The sequence below is a fragment of the Anopheles nili genome, chromosome 3, assembly GCF_943737925.1.
Source record: "Anopheles nili chromosome 3, idAnoNiliSN_F5_01, whole genome shotgun sequence".
NCBI lineage: Eukaryota > Metazoa > Arthropoda > Insecta > Diptera > Culicidae > Anopheles > Anopheles nili.
The window spans coordinates 32,830,808-32,848,011 of record NC_071292.1 but is presented as its reverse complement, the minus strand read 5'-3'; the positions used below and the strand labels follow the sequence as shown (position 1 = coordinate 32,848,011).

Below are 17,204 nucleotides of genomic sequence, written 5' to 3'. Positions count from 1 at the left end.
AAATAAAACAAATTCCAACATTACGTATCCCACTAATAGATTGATTTGAGAAAAAAATAGATATCAACCAATGGTCGAGCTATGACACGTATTTACGTATCATAAACATCAATAAAAAAGGTATATATTTCTAGATTTCCATGAAATATATACACACAGAAACATTCAACTGTGTCTTGAGAATTTCCAAAAACATTATTCATACGTATCGTAGTTAGCAAAACCACCGAAAAGATCGAATGCGTAAATCGTGAAAATCAGCAACGCAATCGATCCTCAACCCGTGACATTTGTGTTTTGTTTTTCTTCGGAAACAACCTGCCAAAAATGAAATCCCTTAAATCGGATTCGCGCAAATAGAAAATCTCATTTGGCTTCAAAGGAAAGAAGTCCTCTTGCAGGCGCATGTTTAAAATTACCCCACTCTATGAAGCTTATTTCAGTTTCCTTTTCCCGTGCATTCTCAGTTGCCATTTCGTGCCACTTCTGTGCCGCGGCGTTTCGAATGCGCTCTCGCTTTTTCCTTCTATTCTTCCTTTTCTGCATCTTCTTCTTCTTCTTCTATCAACCTTACACGTTAATATTAATTAGTAATAAGTTAAAATACAGTAACAGTTACCTACTGAGCTGGATCTTCGATTCTCACCTATTGGTAATGTTTATACTGGCTGCAGGATTAGTGCTACCACTAGCCCCGCCGGTTCCAACGCCACCGTTACTGCCCGTTCCGGTGGTTCCGTTGGCACCGGCACTTCCAACCATCGTCGTTGTGCTACCACCGACGGCCGTTCCAGCGGCTACCGTCGCCACCGTCGTAGATGTCACCGCTGAATTGCTGTTCATCGATGTCCCTGTTCCGGTGCTGTTCGCGTTCGTCGCTACTGCCGCCACGGAGGTCGTCACCTGAGTGCAGTTGTTGCTGGTATTACCACCGCTACCACCACCGGTATCGACGGTCCCGGAGGAAGCATTGGCCGCACTGGAACCCACCGGCGTTGGGACGGAGTTTACCCGGCTCGTCACCACTGTCGTTCCAGTGCTGTTGTTAACCACGGTTCCACCACCTGCAGCAGCGGCCGCAGCTGCTGCCGACGCAGCTTGAATGAACTTAATGTTGTTCGTGTTGTTCACGACCACCATGTCGACAAGGTTCGTTGGCTGCTGCTGCGTCTGTTGGAGTTGCTGGGACTGCTGTTGTTGCTGCTGCTGCTGCTGCTGTTGCTGAGTGCGAATGCTAACCGTCGGAATGCGCTGAACCGTTTGCCCCTTGCTGTTGAGAATCGTCGTTGTACCACCACCGTGTCCAGTCTGACTGTGCAGGAGCTGCTGCTGTTGCTGCTGATGTTGCTGTTGCTGCTGCTGCTGCTGGATCGTGAGACTGTTAACGATCTTTTGTGACTGTATCGGCTGGATGATGTTGACCACCTTCGAGTTGAGGTGCAAAAACTGCCGGCTGTTCTTGATGTTGTACAGAATGCGGTTTTTCTCAAGCTTTAGCTGCTGCTGCACACCACCGACTCCTGTCACTGCCGGTTGACCGGATGAATCCAGCGTCACAATCTGCCCACCAGTGGTACCAGCCGTTCCCTGACCCGATTGCTGCTGCTGTTGCTGTTGGCTTTGCTGGACCGTCGTCAGCTGGATCTTTCCATGCGAGGAAGCGGCCGCTGCGAGCAACTGTCCGGCCGTCGTACCACCGACCGCTGCGGCTTGTTGCAACAAATGCGGAGACGACGTCAGGATGATTTTGTTCTGCACCGGTTGGCCCGGACTTTGCGCCGAAACGATCGTTATCGGTGAATTGAGCGAATTCTGATGGATCACGTTGTACTGGGGTTGTTGCTGTTGCTGCAAAGCCGATTGGCCGTGATGGCCGGTCAGTCCGGTACCGCTACCACCGGCGGTTCCACCATGGATCTGCTGTTGCTGCTGCTGCAACGGATGGCTGGCAGACTTCACGATCATCTTGGGCGTGGATGAAACCAACGCCTTCCGGATCATGTCTAGCTGCTTCTTGTTCAAATCCGCCGGTCTGTTACCCAGCTTCTGACCCAAAAGGGCGTGAAACTTTTGGTTGTTGATGTTTTGCGCGGTCACTAAAACGAAAAAAGAGAAACATTACGGTCGCATCGGATTGGTTATTGCGATCCGCTAGAGATCAAGCAAATCAGGAACAAGGATTGTGTGTTTACCGGTAGTAGCGGAGACATTCTTGCTGCCATCGGACGGTCCATTGATCTGCTTCTTCAGGGGTGCCTGGGTCAGCACAAACGTTTCACCATGGTGTTGCTTCGTCGTAACAACCTGCTGTCCACCGACGGTCACGATGTTGCCACCACCTCCACTCGCCAATTGCTGCATTTGCTGATGCGACAGCATGATCGGTGTCGAGTTATGCTGCACAATGTAGCTGTTCAATCCGGTACTAGTGCTGACGCTAGTTGTGCCACTGTTACTCGTCGTAGAAGTGTTACTAGTGCCTCCAACAGCCGCGGATTGAGCATGTACAATCGACTGTGCAAGTGAGTTAACCGACGACGTCGACATAATGATTGGAGTCGCGATCGACACGACGGTATTAGTACCACTGGTTGGCAACATAAGATTCGACGAGGCACCACTACTGGCCGGTGGCACCGTGACAACGATCGGTGTCGAACCCGACAGAAGCGATGCGGTCGATGATGAGACGGATTGCATTGCATTCGACGATGCAGCGGATTGCACTAAAATCGATCCGCCAGTAGTAGCGCCATTCGCACTGCTACCACTGGTGCTCAACAGGAACGAAGTCGGTGTCGCAGACACCGTTGTTGATGACTGACCCGATGCACCGTTGTTCGAGGAAATCGGTTGCATTACCAACATCGTAGTGCCAGCTGCCATAGATGGTGCGGAAGACGTATGCACGAGCTGATGCAGACCACCCTGTTGCAATGCGACGGACACCACCGCCGGAACCGTACCACTGGCCGTACCGGGGAAAATCCCTGACGTACCGGTAACGGATGGTTGCGAGACGACGATCGTGGCCGGGATGAGCGTAGCCGAACCGGCTCGCGCTCCATCCGGTGTAGAGCTTCTTGCCGCAATCTGGCTGATGTGATTAAACGGTTCCAACTTGATCGTGGTGGCACCAACGCCGGATGTGGCCATCGTACTGCTATGAGGTAGAAACTGCACCGTCGCAGGGCTTGCTGTCAGCAGCGTGGCATCACAACCGCCACCATCGGCCGGTGTAAGCAGCTCGTCCGGAGGTTCTATCTTTATGATCTGTTCTCCCAAAGCCACCGGACCAGTCGTCGGAGTACTGGCTGTGGCAACAAGCCCACCACCTCCCGTCGGCACGCAGTCATCTTGTTCCATTTTAATGTCTAACGTATCCACGCCACCGCCAGCCGGTATCAGATTACTCGCGCTGGACGCTTCTGCCACATCTGCCTGAATGTCAGCCGAAACGCCATCCACCGACGTGCCGACAGTGGCCACATCAGGATCACCATCCACCAGACAGATCGGTTGACCGTCCGCATCGAGCAGCGGTTGAAAGATCTCCTCCTTCGGCATGCTTTTGACCGAAAACACACTACTACCGATCTTGTACCGGCAGCGATTGATCGATTTCCAGCGTTTACTTTTGCTTGAACGTCGATCAGCAGCTGCTGCGGGACGGCCATACCCAACCAACTCCGAATGATACCCGATCCGGGACACGCTGGAATGGAACAAACTCGGTTCACCTCCCGGTGTCCGCTGTTCGGCATCAGACGTCGGATCAGCTGCGAGAGCGCCCTCACCTTCCACTGTCCGTTTCTCACTCTCACTCGCATCGAACCCGTGCAACATCCCATCATCCAGGATGCCGTTCCAGAAGTTGCTCGTCTGATGCAGCTGCTTCGGATTGTCGATCGCACACTCCTGCAGGATGTTGTCGAGCATCTTCTCGTTATCATCGTCGTTCAGACTGAGATTGAGCTCAGACGGTACGCTTAGATTGTTCTCACCACCGCTCGAAGAGCCAGACATCTCGAGTGTAGCATCATTCGACGAAGCGCTGGCTGCAGCAGAGGTAGCGATCGCTTTGGCAGGATCTCCTTCGAGCGACAGTGGATGTGGTTCGAGAAGGTTATCCAACGCATACGGTGCCGTACGGAACAGCGACGACGTTGGTTGATTCCGATTCGTGGCGAAAATCTCCGCTGGTAGCGCTTCGTCGAGGGTTTGCAGCTCGAGCGTTATCCGATTGGGATCGGTTAGCCCCAAACAGTGCTCCAGCATATCACTCTCGTCCTCACCATCCAGCGTAAGTAGATCGTCCTGGCTCGGTTCGGGTGTTTTCGGGCGAAAGTGCAACCAGTTCGATTGAATCTCATTCAGCAGGTCCTTGTACACGGCATCGATATCCTCCCGTGTTGCGTCGTGCAATCGTGATGGTGAGCTACCGACGCCTCCCTGTTGCTCTCTCGCTGCATCCGCAACCAGATGCTGCTGATTCGGTTGCTCTCGTTCGCTTTCAGCACCGGCCACGATGGTGTTTGGCGTGGAGCTAATACTATTACTGCTTACAGCTACGGTTGCTACGTTAAAACGGTTCCGGGTGCTATTACGACTATTTACACTGTCTATCAACTGCTCGAAGTCCTCGCCCATGTGAACCAGTGAACCACTCGTTTTCTCGTTCCGTTCTGCCAGTTCCGGTTCCTGCTTGACCACGGTCAAGCCACTACTGCTCACCGAATCGACAGACACACCTACGCCGCCATCTTCACTTTTTATCACAATTAAATCTGAGTTATGCACGACACTTCCTACTGTCCTACTCTCTTCTAGCACGTCTCCCACCTTCGGCTTGCCTATACGCTCCTCCCTCGCGTCATCCTCCACCCTCGCCGGAAGGACGATCTCATCCTTATCCTCGCTGTCGTACCGAAGGCGCCGCTTGGTGGTAACAAACGTGCCACCACCGTTCGGTTCCTTCTCGCCTTTGTTCATCAGCCCGATGCTGGCCAGGAACTGCATCTCCGTACCATCGTCCGATTCGTACTCGCGGACAGCGGGCTGTTCCTGCTTTAGGACTAGTTTCCGACGCACTGAGGCCGACATGTTCGACGTGCTGCTGCCGTGCGTTACCAACTCCGGCGGTATCTCGTCACACGCACCATTCACCAACGGGTGGTTGTGATTCGTAAGTGCCGCCGGAACGCGTGGTGCCTTCAGTGACACTACCACGCCGGTACTACTGCTCGCATTGCTGCAATTGCTGCTTACACTGACCGTGCGCTCGTTTGGCCGCCGCTGGCTAACGACAACCGCCGACTCGTTGTGGTCAGCGTCATGATGCTCTTCCTGCGATTTCGATGGCTCCGATGAGGTAAGTGATGCGATCGTTTCACTCTCGACGATCGTGTAGTCCAGCCTCGACCACAGATCATCAAAATCTGTCGCTATTCGGTCGATTATGACACGTCCACCTCGCCCTATCCGCCTCCGAGCGAACCCAATACACCGGGGCCTAAAAAAGAACAATCAACCGGCACATGATTACATGCTAAAAACCCGGTCTTCTCTGGTTGACTGAATGCCCCTGCGTACCTAGGATATCGTAGTGAAGTAAGCGTAAAGCGATATCGCGGATCTGCGTCGCCATTTTCCTCCCGCGACGTCCACGGCCAGTTCCCGTAGCCATCCGCGCGGGGCTACAAAAGAAAGAAGAAACATCCATAAGCGCATGAGCGAACGTTCGCAACAACGTGATCCGAGGGGGCTTCGACGCCGTGGCCTACCCTGTGGTACTGGCTGTGTTTACTTCGTCGGAATGCATACGCGTATTCCTCCTCCGCCGAGCTGCCCTGCAAATTCGCGAGCTCTTCATCGTCAGACGAAACGACATGATCACCCGGCCCGTGCAAGTGATGATGGTGATCTATCGTGGCGCCAGCCCACAATGGGAGAAAGAAGGCAATGTTTAGACCACAAACGAACGTACGGTTGCATCGCAGCCTTCGCGTTCCTACCCAATCCGTGTCCACCGCCGGGTACCGATCCCGCCTCAACACCGCGCCCACTGCCAACTCCGCCAACTCCGGTGACTCCACCGTGATGCAGAAGCTGCTGCTGCTGGTGCTGCTGTGAGTGGTGATGATGGTGATGGTGATGATGGTGCGAATGATGATGATGGCTTCCGGAGCTGGATCCCGCGGCCCCAACGCCACCGACCGTACTCGTCCCATCGCCACGGGTGCTCCCCGAACCGGCCATCCCACTGCCACCACCCGGTCCACCCGACGACCCGCGATCCTTTTGCAGTTTTAGCTTCCGCTTCTTGTATTGTCGCTTTTCCTTCCGACTGCTAAGGCTCTCGTTGTCGCGCTTGTTGCTCCCGCTGCCAGTACCCACGCCGTACTGCGAGGACGAACCCACGCTGGCCATGTAAGCACCGGAACCCGCACCGGAACCAAGCGCATTCTGTCCACCCGCCAGCGGGGCGTACTGGTTCGAGTAGATGGGAGCGAATGCAGGTCTGCGCGAGTGGGAAAGGACATTAGAGAAACGGTTCGAATGAGCGCGTGGACACGCCGACACACGCGTGGGAATCGGCCAGCAACCGTACCTCGTGACTCGCGTCGCATTGGACGTAAACTCGGACAGCAGGTGGCCCTGGAAATCCTGCGCCTGGTAGCGCTTCTCGTAGATTTCGATGCTCAGGTGCAGCTGCTCACGCTTTAGCTTCTCCCGTCGTTTGATCATGTCCAGCAGGGTGACCGCACGCGAGAGATCCCGCCTAAAATGCAACAAACAACCGGGCCAAGATGGCCCCATTTGAATGCCATCCAACAGAGAAAGAGTGTGTGTGTGTGGGGGGGAGTGGGTGAGTTTTTTGCGTGGCGTTTAGACACACACACACATTTGCTCGTCCCGTTCTACTAGGGCACAGGGACCGACGGAACCACTCGTCCGTACCTCAACTTCAACATTTTCTCATACGACGACTCGTCGTTCTTGCGGTTCTTCCTCGTCTGCATCTTCTCCGTGCGCCGCCTAAACGCCAGGTACGGATTGTTCGGTGTCATGTTGCCACGGTTCTCCGTCTTCACGTACAGTATCAGTGGGTGTTGCTGCAAAACAGAGAACAGGTCAGTCAGAACGGGAAATAATCGAGGTTTAGGAGGGTTTTACGCACCATTTTAAGTCGCTTGTTCAGCCAATAGTCGTATACGGCTATGCTCACTTCATCGTCCTGCTTCAGGAGGGCTTTGGCTTCGTTCAGCGAGACCACCTTCTGGCCCGAGCTCTTTTCCAACCGGTCCATCATGATCTCGAACTTGAGCGGATCGAGATCGAGCTTCTTCTCGTGGGACGTCACCCACACCTCGTCGGAGCTGTCCATGTCGTAGTCTGGAATGTCCTGCTCGAGGTTGAGAGCTGTGGGAGAAAGGAAAACATTTTATAGCTATAAACATTAAGCTATAACCAATATTCGCGTTCAATTGCAATCGGGGATCGCTGTTGCAAACCGCCACAAATGAGAAAACCCTTTGCCCAAATCACGTTCGGACAAGAAACACGTTCTAAATGTAAACATATAAACCGATCGCGGGCTTCAAACAAAGAACAGAGTGTTCGAGACACCCTACAGAATTATGGTAAGTGGAAAGCATGCAATTTATAAACCCCACTCATAAATCACCGACCGAATTTAGTGCCCCAATTTCCACAATAAGAATCTTTCTACAGCTTGTTGATGAGGCAACGCAACACAACATACGATAAAATATATGGAATGTTTGAATATCAAGTCCTCATACTTTGACCAACGTCTAGAACCGCTCCCTTTGCATACACGTCCGATTGTTTACAATCCAAAATGGAGCGAGTGCAATGCAAATCCGGCACAAAATGTTTATGCAATACAACCCTCCCTGGCAGGTCGGCCAGCACCTGCACCCGGCAACTGGACACAAGAAGATACGATACTTACGCTGCATGTGGATCAGCTGCTTGGGCAGCTTGTAGTCGGGCGGGTAGTACTTGTCGTAGAACTCGGAATCCGTCGAGTCGTACACCTCGGGCGTGGGAATGATTAATCCGGTGCATATTGCCCGCTGTAGATGATGCTCCTGTTCCGGGGTTTCGAAATTCATACGTTGATCGTTGATCGATGGTTGGGAGGAGTAAAGACAAACAAACGAAATGATTAGCAATTCTCGAAGCAAATGCAATCGCGTAAGTGCTGCTTTTCCTGGTTCTTGCGGTCGGGTGGGGGTTTTGGTTAAGATAATTCTTCGCATTTAAAGGGCCAAACGAGCGTATTCGAACGGAGTTGGTGCAATATTGCATTGCAATGTAGTTGCAATGCCCCGCTATTTTTATCACTACAAAGAGCTGCTCTGTTGCGACTCCACTAGGGATAGAGAACATTGTAATCGCTTCTTTTTTTTGTGAACGCGACGACACACTGCGGTATGATTCATTGGCGACAAGATAACATTCAAACAGCGCTTCTCTCGCATCATGTCAACTGGCTCACAAACAAACGATCGTCAACTGTACTACTTTAAAGAAACAATTTGCCACTCGAAGCCAACGCAATTTCTAATTACCACTCTCGTTACTCGTCAGTCTAAATCGATAAACACTAATGCGCGGTATGTGGAAATTGAGGACATTACAGTACAAACGTCGGCTCACATCCGTGGGATCGATAGCGATATTTATATTTTGTGCCATTCTACGAAGCTGTCGGAACGGTATCCTCGATTCGACATGAAATTCGACACCATCTTAGTAGGCCTTGGTAAACACGTGCTACGGTATATGAAACGGAAGCAGCAGTTCTATCCGCTGGGTGTATCTGGCATCAATCTGGGGCACCAAAAACACCCTGAGGACGAAGCGCAGAGAAAGTAAACAAAGCACACGTACGTGTCCACAAACATCCACACGCGTGTCGTAAAGTCGCACACTTGCGCACCACACACGCACAGGAAAGGGAAGTGCCATTAAGCGGTGGCCACCGAACCGGAGCCGGGTGCAGCACAGAACATACGGGATTTAGACATTTAAATCAGCAAGCCAGACACAGTGCGGCACAACGACCTTTACGGACGCGAAACACTCCATTTAATGTAATTTTTTTTGTTACTTGAACTTTTTCACAAATACGCATTTTTTATTCTCTCAAAACGAAAGCAATGACACATGGGCCATACGAGGCTGGGTTGTAATGACTTTTTTTTGTTTTGCTGGCATTGTTTGACAACACAGCTCTCACACGCGCGCACGCGATCTCGCTCTCACGCACTGCCACGAACCGGGCCCTTTCTCATTCGCACCACAAAAACACACGAGTGCGGGTGGGGGGATGCAACAATCGAGCGATGTTTTGTTATTGTTTTGCACGCCATTATTAGCTTCCACGGGTCACTACCGGCCATTGGCGACCAAACTGTCGTGACGTTTTGCTTCAGAACCTCTCGCAATTTGACAGCTCAATGTTTATTTCTTTTCGTTTCTTCACTTGCACGCCACGGACAATGCGGGGTTTAGATTGGGCTTCGTTCATTTCGGAGAAACAATTTGATGGAACTTTCCAGCCCCACTCAAACACACACAGAGACACGCCAAACACGCGCGAAATACACACCGTTCTGCGGAGAAACAACACAACGAAAGCAAACACCGGTGGAAGAGAAAAACGCAACACCCGAAAGATTGCACACTATAGCTTCTCACGTAACAAAAAAAATAACTTAAGACAGAGGAGCTATAAAACCGTGCTCTGACGACCGGCCGGCAAATCTGCCGGGCGGAAAGATTCAACCGCACAATTAAAAAAAAAAACAAAAAGAACCAAGAAACAAACAAAACCGCGCGATCAAACCGACCAACCGTAAGAACCAGTTAAGCACGTTTCTTTACGATGGACCGCGCCGAAGATCTTACCGATTCCTCTTCCTTCTCCATGCCACTCGGCATCTGCGGGACCGCACGGTTGATGGCGGAGTATTCCGGCAGGTCCGGCAGCTCCTCGGCCAGAAAGATCGGCATCGGTTTCGACGGATCGAGGGCCCTTGCCCGGAACGAAAGTTTCGACATCTTCGCGGCGTCGCTGTGGTGGTGGTGCGGCGAAGTTTATGCCCTTTCGCGGTTCCGACCTTCGCCGTGAGGTGCGGCTCCGGGGGGTCGCGTTTCGCTTGCCCGCGGCCGCTTCTCCTCACGCGTCCTTCTGCTAGCTGCTCCACCGTCCTCCCGGTGACCAACACCCGGCGACGGCAGCTTGCTGGTTCTTGGTGCTTGCGCCGCGCTTCGGGAAATGGGCTGCTGCTGCTGCTGCTGATTTTTCTTCTTTTTCTTTTCCCCTTTCTTACTTGTCTCTATTTGGTGGATCGGTTCATGCGGGGAGGCGAGGCTTTTCCGACTCTTGGCAACCCTTGCTTCCTTTTTCTCGCTGGCTTCCGTGCTTGCCAGCGGTCTGCTGCTGTTCTAGGATGCCTCAAACCAATTCGCTCACTCCTTCACTCTCTTTCTCGCTTGCACTGCCGTAGCACGTGTCTTGGTTCTCTCGCTCTCGCTCGCTCTTACTCTGAGGCTGATGAAGCTCCCGTGCGCGCTTGCCTCTGACAGCCAAATGGACTGCGCTTGAAACGCGCTCGAATTTGCTGGCTTGCTTTGATTCGTTTGTTCTTTTTTATTCCGTCTCGCTTTCTCTCATTCTCTTTCTCTCTCTCTCTCTCTCTTCTTTCTACTCGTCGTGAATGCGCGCGCGCTCCCGCCGTCGCCGTTCGTCGCTTTCGTCCACGTTTGCGCGCTGATTCGTGCCTTCTCGCTTGCACACCGTTCTGCCACCCGGTTCCACCCGTCGAGGCACAGCCCGTGCGCGACCCAAAGGGCCAAGAATCCCACCACCCGTGCAGGCGGCAGCAGCAGGAAAAACGACACACGGCGCGGGAACCTGTGCCTGGCGCGTTTGCGTGTGTTTGTGCGCTAGCGCGCGTGCTACCCCGCGCAACACACGTCTCGGACGCTGCTGATGGCCACCGAATCGCTGCAAAATGCTGGCTAATGCTGAATCGACGACGGTTGCGGCGACGGCAGCAGCGACCAAAACTCAGCACACGCCGCGCCGAGGTGAAAAGGCGACCAAACCTCTCAAAAACACACACTCACAGCGCGCGCGCTCCCGCTTCCCCCAATGGCGTGGTGCGCCAACGCTGCTGCTGCTGCTGCTTCTGCTGACACTTCTTTGCTGCTTTTGCTCTTTTGCACTGGCGCGTCGCTCTCATTCGCACCAACGCGGGCGTGCGCGCTCTCGACCTAGCGGACACGCTTTCTCTTTCGCACTCACTGCATCCGGGCGGACAGAACGTGCTGCTGCTGCCTCGATGCCACTGGTGCCCTCTCACTCGCACTCGCGCTCGCACTCCCGGGCAAAATAATAACGTCGACGGCGACGGTGACGACGGACGGCGACGTCGATGGCGTTTGCCAACGGACCCGACGACGGCGACGGCGACGACGACGACGACGACGTCGATGATGGCTAGGGGACGGGTAGGGGGCGCGCGCGAGCAGCGGAGAAGAGGCGAGAGGGCGACCCGCACGACAGGGGACGGGGCGTGAGTGAAGAAAACTCCCGTACTCGGGGAGTGAAAAAACACGCGAAAATTCCTACTTCCAAGGTCCGCCAAGCGGTCCAGTGGGGCGTAAAACACGACCCGCAACGCGCTAGTTCATTTCGGCAGCGGAACGATGCACGCACTTCGGTCACAATGGGAAGAAAACGAATTTGTAACTTTACCACGTAATTTACCACGATACCACCAATTTTACAGAAAGCCACATAATGGCGGCTCAAACAGAACGACTGACATGCAGCGAGGCGCCGGGGGTAGGAAAGTGAGCATCTTTCGAGCACTTTCGAGCAGCTACCGGATGCAGGCGAACGGCTGCGCGAATAATGCGCTAGAGCACGAACACTTATATTATGGCTCGATTTTATGTACGGATGACTTAGCGTACAAAGCTCACTGTTGCAACATAAAATTGAATAAAAAATTTATACAAAATCGTAGATTACTTCCAAGTGAGTGTACGAACAAAAAATAAACACTTTTCAAACGTAATTTTGGGTACGAATTCGGGTGCGTCAAATGTGTTAAAGTGTCAACTCGAAAAGTGCTCTGCTCGAATAACGACCATGTTCAAATTTAAAAAAGGCCTTTAATCATATGCAGCAACGCGTTTCACGAAATTTATGTTGGGTATTTTATTTTTACGGCAGCTCCGAAATTTTACCAATAAAGTGATGGTAATTAGAATTGCCAATAAACAATGCCAATAATAATTGTAAATAAACAATGTAAACTCAGAAATAACTAACGCAATGCTTAGCGAGTGAAAACGATTAAGGAACACTTTTTAAGGTACAATAACTGCCTCCACAAATTAATTATATACACTTTTTCTCTTAAACTTTCATAATAAGCCATGTTCATTAAAATCGGTTATTAGACTAAGTAAACACATAGGTCCCACAGCTTCAAATAGCATTAATCAATAAAGGTTTTTAAGAAGAGTTTTGAAAATTCCACGAAATCATATTTTTGAATCATGGGATGAATCGTCTTTGGCCTGCAACGATATTTTCTGTATTTGGACTTTTGAACTTAGATAAGACATTCATAACGAAAGCTGTTCTAGTTTAAACACGTGCTATCACAATGAACAAGTCCATCTGGAATAATTCATTGTATAAAGGATTCAAGGGCAAACGCACCGAAAACCATAAACTAACGCGGCTGTAATAGGGATTCTTCCATGAAATCAAATTCCGCAGCACATTTTTTCAATAGAAATAACAGCTTACTGAAAAAAAATCATATAAAAAGTCAGTCATGCATGAATTCTTCATTATGTAATGAGAAACATTACTATTGTTACTATTGCTGTCGAAATAAAGCTTAAAAGTCATTCAATAATCAGACAAAGTTGCTGAAAATCTTCTCTTTAAGTTTTCCACGCCATACCACTCTAATAATATGAGTAGTTAATCAATTTCATCGCCAAATTAATAATAATAGCCTTATAGTTATGTATGATTCTTTTTCCCTTATATCCCTTTGCAAAATTTAAAAGTAGTAAAAAAACCATTCGTGTTCTTTTTAATTATTTTATTAAGCCAGATGCATCAACCGAAAACGAATTATATTTTATGCTGAATAACATACTGATGTACCGATCACAATGAACAGAACGAACAGCTAAAAAGAAAATTAAGCATGCTTGACACTCTTAGTTGAAAATATATCCGTATTTGTATAGTTATTTATTTTTATCCGTTAAGATTAAGTAGTTTGCAATAATAACTCAGAATATATGTATTACATTGAGTATTATAAGCAACGGTGCTTGCATATGGACTTCACAAATATCATTCATATTTTTGTTTGACTTTTTGTTTATCTGTTTGTTTGACGAATTCAAACGTCTTCTTGTGTTTATGGCATACGTCAGGCAATGCATTCAAATTGTTACTTGGGCCAAAAACAATCGAAATGACGGTTGCTCCGCTTGGTTGATGTAAAAAAAAGCTGATTTAAACTTTATTTTGTAAAAAAAAACAAATCAAATGCATTAGCTAGTTATTAAAAGATTCTCTAGTGCAGAAAGCAACATAATTCAAAGTCGAAATTTGCATGAAACATCTCTGAGAACGAACCAGTCAATTTAGATGAAGTGAACCATACGTTTCGTCGTACCTCGTACAAACTTTGACAGTTGTAGCTATTGACAACGGGTTCAGTACGGATCGTGGAGAGGCGCTGCTCTTAATGTTGTTGTGCACTCAGTGAAATACGGTCAGCCTCCCGTGCGCAGGAGTGTTGCTTCGCGCTCACAGTGTCTCCGCGTTTGTAAAACTCTTGCATTGATGCAACAGGATAAATTAACTTCAAGTTCAACGTGATGTTACAGTAAGTGGTCATTTAGGACACCATTTGTCAGCGAACAGGGAAGGGACGCGCATTCCCAAGCTGCGCTCGAAGAATTATTCCATCGAACAAATGTCGCCACTGATGATGCTGTTGTGACAGTCAATGTGTTTGCATTCGTTCGATCTCCCGAGTGTTTGGTGCGCGTGTTTGTTCAAATTTTACCAATCCGCAACGCGATACCGCGCGCTAGTGAAAAGCCGACACTGTTTTCGCCCATTTTCCTGCTCGTAAAAGCCAGTGTTAAGGCTCAACAAAGGGCATTCCACCGCGGCAATAACCATAGCGACCAACGGGCAGCTGTTCGAACGCCGTTGCAGTGTCATTTCCAATTCCGTGGTGTGAAGTACTTCTGCTGCATACCCGTAGAGTAACAGCAAACCATCAGTTCGTCGCTTTTATCGGGAGTGCGGGATATTTTTCTGGATAGAATTTTTTGACAAGTAAATTTATAGCGCGTGCGTGGTTGCACCGAGAGCACACTCTCGCGTCTATGGGGTGAGATGTTTGTTAGCGAGCTCTCGAATGGTACGAAGCGCATAGCATATTATTTTTCCGATCACAGGGTGCCTACGAAGCCTTTGGTCTCGTTGCATTCTTTCTCTTGGGCTTCCATTCCCGCAGCCAGTTTGCGCTTGTTTTCATCGTTTGCAGTTGACTTGGGAAGGAAAATTCGACCGCATCCTGTGCTCATCGGGAGCGATTATCAACCGCATCGAAGGTGTTTAGTTACGCTTTTAGTTGGTCTGTGACAAACTCAGGAAAACGCACAAACTAACAATCCCAAAACGAACGCAGCAGGCGAAGGATAAAGGTGCCTGTTTTAATCGGTTTTGTTTTCCAGATCCATTCCTTCAGCAGTCCCGGTGTGTCGGTCCGGGTCATCATAGTGTATGTGTATGCGTGCGCGCGTGTGTGTGGGGAGGTTTTTGGTGAGAAATTGCCATTTACGGTAGAATTTTTCGTAAAAATCTATCCCATCGAGTGATTCCGTGGATCAAAATATCGTGCACCACCCGCGCCGTGTGGATGAATGTGTGTGAGTGAGGAGTGAAAAGATGCGAAAATCAACAAATAAAAAATAAACCCGAAACACACCCCACAACCATCGCGCCAAGGGTGGGTCCTGTGGTTTCCGTTCCGCGAATGTTAGCGCCCTCGTGAAGAAAGTGTCAGAAATTTCCCCGTGGTGGAAAACGCCCGCCCAACGCTTTCCAACCCCACCCCCTGGAGGGTCGCGCCCGTGTGTGCCTGTAGGATTATTTGGATGTCGGCTGGATATTTTTAGCCACGCATGGAGAGATCATCGGTCGCAAGTGCGTGTGCTCGTGCTGCTTTGTATTTGCTTTGCCGACGAAGATAGTTTAGTCTCGCTGGCTGCTTAGTGTCGTGCCTGGCCTGGCCCTGTGGACCTGCCCTGGAAGTAATCAAATCAGCTGACACACACACACACGGTCGTCAATCGCTAAAGGTAAGGATATGTGCTCTGAGGGCTTTTGTTTCCTTCGCGTTGTTATGGTTCCGAACAGATGTTAGTGGATCGTCCTGAAAAAAGGGAGCGCCTTTCGCCGAATGTCCTTACGGCGACTCGGCATGAGGTCGTCTCTCCCAGCGCTCATTTCCACGGCGAGAGTGAGAGGAATTTTCCCGAGCAGCCACTTTTGGGTTCGTCCCAGCAGCTGCCTTTGGGCGCATTCGAATTGCACGGCGGGGTCAAAGGTTAGCGTTTCGGTCGTCAGCACATTTTCCGGAGCGTGTATTTTTCCCCACTTTCGAAAAGCTAGATCACCACACGATGAACTCCGGGAATGGGCCGGACCGACCGGTGGCCCCAAATCAATCTTATCTGCGTGTTGCCCGCAACGGGTGGTGAGCAAAGAGTAGTACAACAACGGCACAAAAGTAAAAAAACCCGGTACAGCTGTGAATCAAAAATCATTAAATTCCGGTTGACCCCGTTTCGGGTCCCGAGGCCGTGATGGTTCTCTAATCTGGTTTTTTTTCGGCCTGCCACACATTCGGGACCGGGAAAACTATCAATCATCGATTTTGCCGATCTTGAAGGCAGACGTGCGGTGTCTTATCTGAGGTAGCGCAGGGAACGCGATCAGGACTCGGGAACGAGAGTCTGTCTGTTTAATTTATTTCTTCGTTTCGCGAGCTCGCTTCCCTGGTGTTCATATTTCGACAACACGCGGCGAGACCTCCCAAAGTGGGCAATCGTTGGGTTTTTGTGCCGTCTCGGGGATTGATTGCGTTGGTTATTCTGTGTTTTTGCTGATAACCTTCTGGAAGAGGTTCAGCAGACCCTCCACAATTACCGATCGCTCTCTGGTGAAGTGTGAATTGCGAAGCTAATTGGTATGGAATTCGTGAGTCCAAAGAATCCACGAGGGGAACCAACTGGCGGGAATTCGCAGGGGGGTTGGTTTTTTTGCTCAGATAGAGGCCCACTTTACTCAGTGGTGGATGAAGAAACTGAAAGATTGTGAAGGATATGGGTTCTTCGTCTCTCTTCGATCTATCGACAATTATAATTTACAATTTCAGCACTAATTCATCTCGTCGTTCTGCAACATTCTAATCATAAACGTGTGTTGTCTAATTAGTCGACACAGTGGCACGTTTGCGTAGGATAGAATGTATTTCCAATGCTCTTAGCTTGAATGTAAACGCAATTACTGTTGACCAATTAGCCTTTCCAACACGCGAACGAAACCATTCCCTTGGGTGCAGGAAATCATTCCTCCCAACGGGGAAGCCACCATGGAAAGGAAGCAAATTGAACCGCTTATCCTACATAGGAAGCCGAAGCCTCCGGTTGAGCTGTTAAACCGGTGCTAATACGCGGTGGAAAACTTGTTTCAATTTTTTATACCTTTTTTTTTAATTCCAATCGGTACATTACGCCCAATCCAGTCGATTTTGCACGCACGATCGAGTCCGGCATTGCGTAACGCAGTAATTACAGCATAAGTTATGGTAATGGAACGTAACCTTTCAACTCGCTGCTTCCATTAGCAGGCCCACGAATGAATTCATCGCAACAGGATGCGCTTTTACTAGCCTCAGATAGGCTTACATCTTCATCCAATGATAAGTATGCTGATCCGTGGTCAACGGCACGCCACTTATTACTTAGATTGAGGTGGCTTTTACACCGCCAGCCGTAATGTTGCTAAAACGTGCGCAAAAGCGCGTTGGTTCGCTTCCTTA

At 50.0% G+C, this 17,204-nt stretch overlaps 1 protein-coding gene across 1 annotated transcript; it reads right to left on the bottom strand.

The window, feature by feature from the left end:
- Positions 1 to 241: 241 nt before the first annotated feature.
- On the bottom strand, positions 242 to 11,365 carry LOC128727105 (uncharacterized). The gene is made up of 10 exons (XM_053820974.1): positions 9,943 to 11,365; positions 7,979 to 8,117; positions 7,181 to 7,422; positions 6,961 to 7,115; positions 6,611 to 6,781; positions 6,015 to 6,520; positions 5,784 to 5,923; positions 5,593 to 5,696; positions 2,193 to 5,512; positions 242 to 2,096 (listed from the first exon to the last, which is right to left on the bottom strand). Exons 1-10 carry the CDS (start codon positions 10,093 to 10,095, stop codon positions 643 to 645), a joined length of 6,384 nt encoding a protein of 2,127 aa, XP_053676949.1. The 5' UTR covers positions 10,096 to 11,365; the 3' UTR covers positions 242 to 642.
- Positions 11,366 to 17,204: the final 5,839 nt, after the last annotated feature.